The following is a 12177-nucleotide window of genomic DNA, read 5'->3' on the forward strand; positions in this document are numbered from 1 at the left end:
CAACCCCTCTTCCCCTCTCCCACTCCTCCCACCCCATTTTCACCTTCCTTCCACCCCCACCTGGGTGTACTTTTGGGGGTACTGGCCACTGTGATGTGAGAAGCTTCACATCCTGTTAACCAGCCACTCCTTCCTTCCCCTCCCTCCCCGTTCCCTTTTCCTTTCCTCCTGTTCCCTACCCCATTGCCCTGAAGACCCAGCTCCCTTTTTGGGAGGTTACGTTGTGGGGGGAGGAGGGCATAGTGGGAGCTGCAAGTGCGTATGGAGGGGAGGTGGGAGAAGACAGGAATTAGAACACAGTGGTTTTTGTTTACCTGTGATCAGCTCCCTAGTGTTAGGGACTCAGCTAGCATCCAATGTTCTTAAGGTCTTTAGGCAGATAGAAAAATAAGTTGGAGAAAGGGAAGTGTTTCAAAACATGCCATGTAGGTTTGTGCAGATAGAGATCTTCCACATCACCACAATTGGTAGAAGGGTTGGGGTGGTGAGGGAAGAGATCATTATTCCTCCTAGGCTATCTTGTATACAGCGAGGAAGAGTGGGGCTTGGTCAATCGAGGCATTGCTAATCTCACTTCCCACATTTTCATTAAGAAACAGTTATGTATATTTTGCCTTTGATTGCAGGGAACTTGGCTATCTTTATAGGATCCCTGGAACAAAGTCATATTTAGGTTTCAAAGAGGGCCAATTTGGGTCTGACTGTATTTGTGAGATTCCATCTACTGCCTCAATCTTTGGCCTCCCCCATTCTGTAGTTCAACTCTGGCTTCCTGGCTAGTTGAAATGTCTTTTTCCCCCCCACTGGGTGGCTGTCCGTGATTGGTTTTTAATAGGAACTGTTTTCCTCCTTTTGTAGGCCTATACCATTCAAGGACAGTATGCCATTCCACAGCCAGATGTAAGTTTTGTTTTCACTTCTGTTTTGAAAAGCTCCCTCTCCCATCCAAAATTGTCTCACTCCTTTCTCCCAAGTAGCCAGAAGTGAGTTGGGTCTTCAGCATTTGCAGTATTAAGTTGTTTTCTTCACAAGGTCAATCCCATATTTCAGCCCTTTAATCAGGGTAATGCCTTGTTTGCCTTTTAACATTTAACCCCTGAAATTCAGCATATTAGCTTCTCCTTTCCCCCTGTGTTTCAGATTACCCTGGTTCTAAAAGGGAAATGTTCCGTGGTATACTGTGATTTGTTATCTCAGGGCACAGTTTAAATTGATATTGGGACTGTACTTCCTTGCATGCAGTTCTCTTTTCCATGAGGGTAGTGGGAGGTTTGGTTTGCCTTTGGGAACTCCTCAATCTGAGATGACAATATCAAAAGTATTTGGAGGGATGGGGAAGGGGCTTATGTTACACAGAGAAGGATAGGAACCTGAACATTTCAGAATTCAACTCAAACCTTTCTTGTTGCTAAAACCTATTTAAAAGTGCTGGTATTTAGACTTCGGGCATTTTTTTTCTGCACTTTTATTCTTACTAACGTTTCCAAGTGCTGAGCATTAGGCTTGGGAAATTGAGTTTCAGTCTTGGTTAGTGGTAGGCCCCAGGAGAGAGAGAAGTAGATGTGAAGAAGGATTCTTTTATGACAGGACAATTTATATAGATGAATAAAAATAGCTGTAGTAGTCAGTGGTGGCGGTGATGGGACTAAACCCAGTACGGTTTCTACACCTCTCCTCCTCGCAGTCTCCCTGCCCCCCTCATCTCCTTCCCTCTCCCCAATACTGATGAAACCCTGCATGGTGTGTTTTCCCTAGCACCACTGCACAGTTTGTTTACCTAGCCTGTCTGTGCTTGTTCCTGCGGCAACTGTTGCAATGGCTGCAAACTACCTTCATTAAGTAGCTCCCAAGGGGATGGTCGTTGGGCAAGTGCTGTTGCTTTTCTATTCGCACACCCAAAAGGCATTCATTCTATTCTTCAGGCACCCTTTCTATTTCTAACCCTTACTCATCACATTCTGCCAATCCCCAGGATTGCGATGCAAGCCCCATCCCTACCCTCTGTTGTAGTTTGAGTAGTAGAGTCAATTTTGGGGATCAGGACCTGCATTTTCAAATTTGAATGTGCTTGAGCCCTGGCTTTTTTAAATCTTCTAATGCCAGCCTCCTGTTTCCTCCTTGCAGTTGACCAAGCTGCACCAGTTGGCAATGCAACAGTCTCATTTTCCCATGACGCATGGCAACACCGGATTCAGTGGTATGGATACCTCAGTGTTTATTTCTGTAAGGTGTAGTGCAAGAGAGAGGCCAGTCCCAAGGTCTCAGCTTGACATCTGTTTAAAACAAACTTCGTTATCCAGCATCCTGCTGGTTTAAACTTGCCTGTCTACTATGGCTAAGCCCAAGGAGGTAATGTGTTTGTTAACGTGGTTTTCATTTGGGGTCAGTTATTCTAAAAGAAAAAAAAAAAGCCCTGGAAGGTTTGGGGGTGAGGTTTGGGGATGCTTGTCAGGCAAAGGGTAGGCTGATATTTCTTTGAGCCCATCCTGACTGCTGCCCCCTTGATCTGATCAGCACCCCCTTTCTCTCCACCAGCAATTCACAGGCTTGGGTAGAGACCATCCATTTGTGCCAAATTGTGTAGTGTTTTTTTGTTTTTGTTTTTGTTTTTGTTTTATTTCTGTTTTTGGGGCTTTTCTGTATAAGGAATAACTTGTCCGATAGGGTTAGGATGAGACCACCAAACTCATTTTCACTTGTATCTTAACAGGCATTGAATCCAGCTCTCCAGAGGTGAAAGGCTATTGGGGTAATGATTAAAAAAAAAAAAATCTGTAGTATTCTACTGTTATATTAATAAACTGGTGGGAGTCTTGTTTCACTGCCCATGAACCATACCAGCAACATGCACATGGCAGAGAGGAGCTGAGAGAGCGAAGGGGTGGGCCTGGTGCCCCTGAGGGTCCCTTGATGGATCTGGCCAACCCCCTTCTAAAAATGATGAGACCAGCAGCCATAGTTGAGATCAGGACTAAGCTTGAGTATTAGCCAGCTGGCCTGGTTCAGTCCAGGTGTTGTTAAAGATGGGTATGGGTATTTGCTGATGGGATTTTTTTTTTTTCTTTCTTTTTCTTTTTGGAAAACAAAATGAAAGCCAGAACAAAATTACTGAACAAAAGACAGGGACTAAATCTGGAGAAATGAAGTCCCCTCACCTGACTGCCATTTCATTCTATCTGACCTTCTAGTCTAGGTTAGGAGGATAGGGGGTGGAGGGCCTTAATCTGATACAGGTATATTTAAAACAACTCTGCATGTGTGCCAAAAGTCCATGGTACCCATTAACAGGCATAATATTGGCACTGGTGCTAGTGAGCATCAGGTGAGATGCAGTTTGGAACACAACAGCAGGATAGGGGTAGAAGTACAGAAGGACTTGTTTAGACATTGGTCCTCTTTGAGGATACCACACTCCCTTGCCCTTGCTTCCATCCCCCGTCCCTAATAGGCTGGGCTTTGCAGGAAATGGCATGAAATCAGCTCTTCTGAGTGTACAGAAGAACCTTTCGAGCATTATTTCTACACCCTTCTCCCCCCTCTTTCCTCTTTGGAGGCTTCCAAGTTAGTGATGAATCCCAACAGCCAATGATGCTGGGTTTCCAGTTTATTTCCTTCTGTTAGTTTAATGTGCAAGTCAGTGGGGTTTTGAATGCTGTGCATTGAATTTGCTTGCTCTCTTCTGTCTTTTAGCAGGTTTGGATGCATCTGCTCAGACTACTTCTCATGAACTCACCATTCCAAATGATGTAAGTGTAGTTAGGTTGTGTAGGATGAAAATGAGAAAATTGATTTTAAAGAAATAGATGTCGTTTCAGCAGTGTCCTGCTACCTTTTTTTTTTTTTTTCGCCCCCGAGACAGTTTCACTCTTCTTGCCCATGCTTGAGTGCAATGGCGTGATCTACTCGCTGTAACCTCTGTCTCTGGGTTCAACCGATTCTCCTGCCTCAGCCTCCCGAGTAGCTGGGATTACAGGCATGTGCCACCACCACTGGCTAATTTTGTATTTTTAGTAGAGATGGGGTTTCTCCATGTTGGTCAGGCTGGTCTCGCACTCCCGAGCTCAGGTGATCTGCCCGTTGTGGCCTCCCAAAGTGCTGGGATTACAGGCGTGAGCCCCTGCACTTGGCCTACATGTCCTGCTACTTTTAAGCCCTAGGGAAAGAAACTGGGAATTTTATAATTTTATCTTTATTTTTGTTTTTGTTCTTCATACCCCAAGAATGGAAAATGGGAATTTTGAGATACAAAAATAAGTTGATTATAGTATGTAGAATTGTGATGACAGCTATGATAGAATTATTGTGTGAGGTATGACAAGACAGCAGTAACTTTTTGTTGACAATGGAAATTCCTAGCTGGACGCAGTGGCTCACGCCTGTAATCCTAGCACTTTGGGAGGCCGACGTGGGCTTATCACCTGAGCTTGGAAGTTCAAGACCAGCCTGACTACCATGGAGAAACCCATCTCTACTAAAAATACAAAAAGCTGGGCATAGTGGCACATCTCTGTAATTCCGGCTATTTGGGAGGCTAAGGTAGGAGAATCGCTTTAACCTGGGAGGTGGAGGATGTGGTGAGCCGAGATAGTGCCGTTGCACTCCAACCTGGGCAACAAGAGTGAAACTCTCATCTCAAGAAAAAAAAAAAGGGAAAGAAATTCGTGTCCATTTGCTGCCTTTTTTTTTTTCTTTTAAGACGGCGTCTCGCTCTTGCTCTGTTTCCCAGGCTTGGCTCACTGCAACCTCCGCCTCTTGGGTTCAGGTGATTCTCCTGCCTCAGCCTCCCGAGTAGCTGGGACTACAGGTGTGTGCCACCATGTCCAGCTGATTTTTGTATTTTTTTAAAATTAGAGATGGGGTTTCTCCATGTTGGTCAGGCTGATCTTGAACTCCTGACCTCCAGCGATCCCCCCTTCAGCCTCCCAAAGCATTGGGATTACAGGCGTCAACCACTGCGTCCAGCTTGCCTTTGTTTTTGTAGAAGCTAAAGCCTTATCCTTAGAAAACGTAGTGGTTTTCGGCCGGGTGCAGTGGCTCATGCCTATAATCCCAGCAGTTTTGGGAGGCCGAGGCAAGTGGGTCATGAGATCAGGAGACAGGCCTGACCAACGTGGTGAAACCCTGTGTCTACTAAATATACAAGAATTAGCCAGGCATGCACACACCTGTAATCCCACTACTCAGAAGGATGAGACAGGAGAATCGCTTGAACCCGGGAGGCAGAGGTTGTAGTGAGCCGAGATCGTGCCACTGAACTCCAGCCTGGGCAACAGAGCAAGACTCTGTCTCAAAAAAAAACAAGAAAGGAAAAAAAAAAAAGGTGTGGTGGCTTTCTTTTTTTTGACACAGGGTCTCCCTCTGTTGCCCAGGCTGGAGCAAGAGAGGCATGATCCTGACTCACTGCAGCCTTGGATTTCCAGGCTTAAGAGATCCTCCCATCTCAGCCTCCTGAGTACCTGGGACCACAGGTACATGCCGCTATGCCTGGCTAGCTTTTTTTGTATTTTTTTGTAAAGATGGAGTTTCGCCGTGAAACTGCTGAGCGCAAGTGATTGACCCACCTCAGCCTACAGGCATGAGTCACTGTCCCCCACCACAGTGTAGTGGTTCATGAACTTTAGATCTGTGCTATCCAAGGTCATATTGTTTACAGTATTAGTGCAAATGTTGACCTTTTTTTTTTTTTCCTCCACCTTTTCTCAAGGCAAAAACACCTTAGGAATTGGCCAGAATTCTTGTCAAGGTGGTAATTACGGCAGGATGACTTTAAGCATTTTTGCTGCCAGAAACAATGTATTTCTACCTTTATCTATTTCTAGCTGTCTAAATTTATTCTTGTTTTGGCTCTGGTTTATTTTGTCTTTGGAATTAATACTCTGAGGACAGGAATAATGAAGAGCTAATACTTGGACCTAAGAGTGAGTTGGCTCAGAACTGGCTCTCACCATGGTCCGACTGAAGAATGGGTCAAGAGTTTTTTGATCAAAAGTGTATGGATAAAAGGGTATAGGATGAAGTTGGGCAGGGCGGTGTACACCTGTAATCCCAGGTACAGGGAGTACAGAGATAGAGAAGCTAAAGTTCGAAAATGGCTTCAACCATGGAGTTTGAGACTAGCCTGAGCAACATAGCGAGACCCTGTTTCTTTTTTTTTTTTTTTTTTTAAAGGCCAGGCGCGGTGGTTCGCACCTGTAATCCCAGCACTTAGGGAGGCTGAGGCGGGTGGATCACAAGGCCAAGAGATCGAGACCATCCTGGCCAACATGGTGAAACCCCGTCTCTACTAAAAATACAAAAGTAGGCTGGGCATGATGGCATGTCCCTGTAGTCCTGCTGAGGCAGGAGAATTGCCCAAATCCAGGAGACTGAGATTGCAGTGAGGTGAAATCAGACCACTGCACTCCAGCCTGGCCACAGTTGTAGGAGCTAGAGGGCAGGGGTGGGATTCTTGGACCTAGCCATGCAACTCTAATTTGGTGTGCCTTGTTTTTCTCCCTTAAGTTGATTGGCTGCATAATCGGGCGTCAAGGCGCCAAAATCAATGAGATCCGTCAGATGTCTGGGGCGCAGATCAAAATTGCGAACCCAGTGGAAGGATCTACTGATAGGCAGGTTACCATCACTGGATCTGCTGCCAGCATTAGCCTGGCTCAATATCTAATCAATGTCAGGTAAGATTGCCCTACCTTTTGTCTTACTTATGCCAACACAGTAATGTGTGTGTGAGGGAGAGCTGCAGTATGTTATTAAATGTGGGATTACATGGGCAATGGGTAAAGATGGCCAAAATTTTTTTTTTTTGGTAGCCCACTTTTAGTGTAGCAGAAAAAGTAAACAAATTGCAATAAGTTTGCAAGGGGTTGGGGAATAGGGAGCACAGATTGCCCGCATTTAACTTGATGATATGGGAAGAGGAAAGAGTGGCCCATGTCTTCAATAATAAGAGTTCTCTGGCTAGAGCACTCTCAAAATCAATTGTGGGTCTCTTGTTCTACATAGCATATAGACTACTGTTTCTCTCACTGATTTGATTTGGAGTCCAAAGCACCCTTAATTGTAATAAGGACAATGGAGTAATAGGACAACAAGGCAGTTTCTTGGAGGCAGCAATTACCATTTGTTCTGGAAACACCCATTTTTCTCAGATTGCACACGTGTTTTATTCAGAGCTTGTGGGAATGTGGGAAGCACAGGTATTGGAATGTTTTGGAAGTGTGAAGTGTGTTTTCTATCTCACCCCTCCCCCAGTCTCATCCCTTAATGGCTTCCTGAGGGTTTTATTTCCCTTACCCATGGCTAGGTAATGTTACTACTCTGAGAATTTGAGGACACTGTTCACAGTCAAATGGGATTCTACAGTCATTTATATTACTTGCTTTCTCAACTCATGTGCTGAAGTCACACCCTTAATTGCTTACTAATATTTTAAAGCATTGTTAGCCCTGAAGCTCTTAGGTCTGTTTTAATGGGGAGTGTTGTCTAGTTATCATTTACCTTTCTTACAAGTGTTTGGTCTCTTTGTCATAAAGGTTTTACATGAGTTCCTGAATCTAGTACAGGGGAAAGGAATTCCTATGAGGTCTGTATTGTTGTGCTTGTACTGACCATGTTTGTATGCCATGGTTATTTAGTGCTAGCTAAGAACATACCATTTCCCCAGTAGCAGTCTGACATTTAGCTTTAAGTCTCTTCATTTCTTTAGGTGCTGCTACTCTGTGTAGAAAAGCTTTCCCATTCCTCGATTTGTTTTCTTGTCTATCCACCAAGCACACTAGGTTCTATGTTGAGAATGAAATGGTAGTAGTAGACTTTTACACCAAGGTTGTTTGCAAAGAGGTCTTTTTCTTTTTTAGAGAGAGGATTTCACCATGTTGGTCAGGCTTGTCTCTGACTCCTGACCTCAAGTGATTTGCCTCCCCAAGTGCTGGGATTACAAGAATTGTTTTTCTTTTTCTTTTTTTTTTGAGGCGGAGTCTTCACTCTGTCGCCCAGGCTGGAGTGCAGTGGCCAGATCTCAGCTCACTGTAAGCTCCGCCTCCCGCATTCGCGCCATTCTCCTGCCTCAGCCTCCCGAGTAGCTGTGACTACAGGCGCCCACCACCGCGCCCGGCTAATTTTTTTTTTTGTATTTTAGTAGAGACAGGGTTTCACCGTGTTAGCCAGGATGGTCTCGATCTCCTGACCTCGTGATCCGCCCGCCTCGGCCTCCCAAAGTGCAGCGATTACAGGCGTGAGCCACGACGCCCGGCCTGGCTAATTTTCATATGTTTGTTTGAGACAGAGTCTTGCCCTGTCACCAGGCTGGAGTGCAATGACTCAATCTTGGCTCACTGCAACCCCGGCTCACTGCAACCTCTACCTCCTGGGTTCAAGTGATTCTCCTCCCAAGTAACTGGGACTACAGGCACGCACCACGACTTCCAGCTAGTTTTTGTATTTTTAGTAGAGGTAGAGTTTCACCATGTTGGCCAGGATGGTCTCAATCTCTTGACCTCATCATCTGCCCGCCTCGGCCTCCAGAGTGCTGGGATTACAGGTGGGAGCCACTGCGCCCAGCTTTTTGTATTTGTAATTAGGATTTTGGAGGGCAAGAATTTTTCGGTTTTCAGTGGCAAGAATCATGTTTTTGAAAGCTGGAATTTGTTTTTTTCTTTCGGTAGGCTTGCCCTTCATGTAATTTAAATTATGACTGTTTAAATGTCACCTGCTTGTCTAGCCCCTGCAATAGGTCAGTGGCTACATGTCAGGAAGCAGAATTCTCTTGGTAGAGTCACTCTTTCCAGGATCATTGTTACTGAATAGCAATTGAGTATCATCGAAGCCTTGAATTAGGGTCAAAGTTTCATCTAACACCAAAGCAAAGACTGCATGCACAAAGCTTATTCTTTCCATTCTTTGGTGCAGTTTAAATGTAGAAGTCAAAGGGTTTTTTTGTTTTGTTTTGTTTCATTTTTTTAAGGTGAGAAGGATTTCACTGGATTCTGGGCATTTTTCTCCTGTCTCTTGATTTTTCATGGTGGCAGTCTGGGTCCTTTTATATAGTTAGTGGACTTCTGTATCCCTCCCTCTCCTTTATCGATTGCAGCTGTCTTTGGACATAGGTAACAAAATGAGGTTTTAAGAGGAGCCTTTCTGCTCTTGAAGACTTAGCCTTGTGGGCTTAATTGTCCAGGCAAATTTCCCAAATATATGTGGTTCTGGCTTAGACACATACAGGCATTTGGGAGACACATATCCTTACTGTTCTGTGGAGCTTATTTTGGGAGTAGAAGCAGCAGCATTTTTGCTTTTTAAGTATGAATTTTTAGGTGATACTTGAGTTTCTCTTTTCCACTTCTGAAAGGTCCACATTAAAAGTATGATCGGTCAAAACTTTTTATACCACCGCCCATCAGAAAAGCTTCCCTAGTTCTTATCTACACTTCTGTTCTCAGCATTTCTCTTTGAAAACGCTACATTCTTTGAAATTTGAAATTAGTCAGTGACCTACTTTGGACTCTTGTCTCTTTCTACCCTAATATTGGTTTATTTGCTGTGGAAATATAAGCAGACTACTACAGCTGGAAGGATTTTTTAAAATCCTGCTTTATAAATATTCAAAGCTTCACAAGTAATTACGGGATAATTGATTTTCTGTTAGAATAGGAAATTGACATTTGATTAGAGGAAACATTTCTTCCTTGTTGGGTGATTGATGAGTATCTTTTTTCTACCTGAAATCATTCCTTCAGCGTCTGGGTTGGGTCAGTGTGTCAGACACATGAAAGTATGTGCCCTATGTTTTCTTTTCTCTGTCAGCTTTTTCTTCCCCATAGCAGTTTTTAAGTAGCTCTGTGGAATGGAAGTATACATATTTAGAGGGTGGGACACAGGCTAAAAGAAAGCTTGTCACAAGTTGACACTAGGTCTTCCTAATTGTCAACCAGAGGCACTTACTGATATAACTGAAGCAGTTTTTGTCCTGTACTTATTCCCTTTTGTGGTCTTCCCTTCCACCCACCCTTTTTTTTTGTTCCTTTTTTCCTCTGTTACAGTTTAGAAAACGCTAAACCCTCCTCCCAGGCAGCCTCCGTCACGATCCCTGATCACCTCAGCATCAACCTCTCTCAACCCTCCACCCCTTCTTCTTCTTCCTCCTCCACCACCACCCCCTCGCTCGCCACAGCGGGGACCTCCGACGCACCCTCCAGCCTCCCCAACCCTCTTCCGACCGCCCCTTGTGTCTCCAGTCTGCTTGGCATGAAACCCATCCCTCTCCTGGCTCTAAATGTTGTGTCTGCTGCTAAGGGTACCGGGGCTTCAGCTACCACCACCACCACCTCTGCCGTGCCATGTGTAACTAACAAACTGAAAGGCGAGAAACAGAGATTCTCTCCCTACTGATTGCATATCTTGAGGCACCTCCTCCAGTATTATTTGGTTCATTTTGTTTTCCTTTGTTAACATTGGTGAGAATGAAACTATTGTGAGCTTGTTACCCTTTCCTTTTTACTACTTTGGGGGATAACTGGGTGGGGGTGGGGGGAGTGGTAACCCTTGTTTAGGTTTAGGCCATTTCAGCTGAGTGCCTGTTTCAGGGTCTGACTTGAATTCTTTATCTAGAGCCACAGTTTTCTCTTCTTTCTTGTTTGTTACTCTTTGTAGCTTTATTCTGCCTTGCAATATAACAATGTGTTAGGCTCTGTGTTAATTAATAAAAGCTGCTTCGTTAACCTTTTTTTTTTTAAATAATTATTTAATGGTGAAGCTATCAGCACGCCTTCTTGGCCATATTTGTGTTTCTAGCTGTAATAAAGTTGGCGCAGTAAGAACCTTAGTATACTGTGTGCTGTGAAGGGTAAAGGGTTGGGGGCTTGTGACCTGTGGCTATTCAACTAGGAAGCCTGTATAACTGACATGGGCTTTTTGAATCCCAAGTGAATTTTATAGTCCTTTGTCAATATTCCCACAAAGAAATAAAAGCCTGCGGCAGTTTAGATCCTGAGGGTCCTCTGTAATTGGCAACAAGCTTCACTAATGACGAAGTTTGTCTGACTTCTCAGATGACCTTACCTTGCCAGCAGCGGCTAACAAGGTGTTCATCCCAGGATTCCTCTGGTGAATGGTTACCGTGAGGGATCTCTTCCAAGTCATACATTAAGAGAACGTACTTCTTTACCCAGAATGAAGGGGAGGGGCAAAGTGGGATAAGTCTAATAAAATTAGGCAGCTTCTGTCTGCATTCCTCTGAATTACCATTATGCCTCTTTCTGTGACATTAGGGTATATCTCAGCCAACGCGTGACATTATCCACAACTTGACATGATGCCATCCACTCATCCTAAACCAACTCTGTTAACCAAGTTTCTTTACCCTTTTTTCTATTCCTTGCTGTATCCTTTCTCCTCCTCACCAACACTATCACGAGTAGGAAGTGACATGCTTAGATTTGGAAGGAACCTTAAGGATCAACTAATCTGTAACACATTGATCCCCTCATTTTACAGATTAAAAAATAGAGGCCCTAGGATAATTTAAATTCGTAGGTTATGAGTGACTAGCCAGGACTAACAACTTAAACTTTACTTTTTTACTCATATCATACTAACCTCCCTGAAACCTTGTTCATTTTCTTATGCTAAGATGGGCACAGGCCTCTCATAAAACACAAATATACTTATATAGTGGCATAAGGCCTCTGATAGCCTTCCATTCAACCAGAGTACACATTGCCACAGTGCTGAAAGTATAATGCTCTTCCCAGGGCATTAGAGAACTCAGTGTAGAGATACTTCCCCTGATGACTTTTTCCCAGCATTCCCATTGGCTGACAAAAAAAAAAAAGCTGTTAGTATTCCAATATATTGTCTCATTCTCTGATGTTATTGTGGCCCTTCCATCCCAGATTGGGCCTATGAAGAAGTATTACAGCTCCCAAGTATGCATAAAGGATTAGATGGCCAAACCTGTCCAGTTAAGAGTTTTATTTAGTTGCTCCTTTGTTATGTGGTCTCTCCCTTGGTAAGCTCTCTCTTTCTGTAGTTAGGCCTTAATCATGCTAATACCATCTCCCCCCAGGGACCTGGTTTTGTTCATGTAGTTCTTGATTAGAAAGCCTCTTAATCTAGTGGCTATTCCCCAAGGAAGGATTCCACATGTTTAAGGGGCTAGCTACCATCAGTACTTCCAAAAGACCT

The 12177-nt window shown here is 44.1% G+C and overlaps 1 protein-coding gene across 1 annotated transcript in view; it reads left to right on the top strand.

The window, feature by feature from the left end:
• Positions 1–11824, top strand: part of PCBP2 (poly(rC) binding protein 2) — a 52924-nt gene extending 41100 nt beyond the window's left edge. The window contains exons 11-16 of the mRNA XM_011992564.1: positions 859–900; positions 2125–2197; positions 2711–2749; positions 3691–3746; positions 6502–6671; positions 10035–11824. Coding sequence (XP_011847954.1) covers positions 859–900; positions 2125–2197; positions 2711–2749; positions 3691–3746; positions 6502–6671; positions 10035–10383 — 729 coding nt within the window. The 3' untranslated portion in view covers positions 10384–11824. The remainder of the gene's footprint in view (positions 1–858; positions 901–2124; positions 2198–2710; positions 2750–3690; positions 3747–6501; positions 6672–10034) is intronic.
• The last annotated feature ends 353 nt before the right edge of the window (positions 11825–12177 follow it).

Source organism: Mandrillus leucophaeus, unplaced genomic scaffold, assembly GCF_000951045.1.
Source record: "Mandrillus leucophaeus isolate KB7577 unplaced genomic scaffold, Mleu.le_1.0 Scaffold414, whole genome shotgun sequence".
NCBI lineage: Eukaryota > Metazoa > Chordata > Mammalia > Primates > Cercopithecidae > Mandrillus > Mandrillus leucophaeus.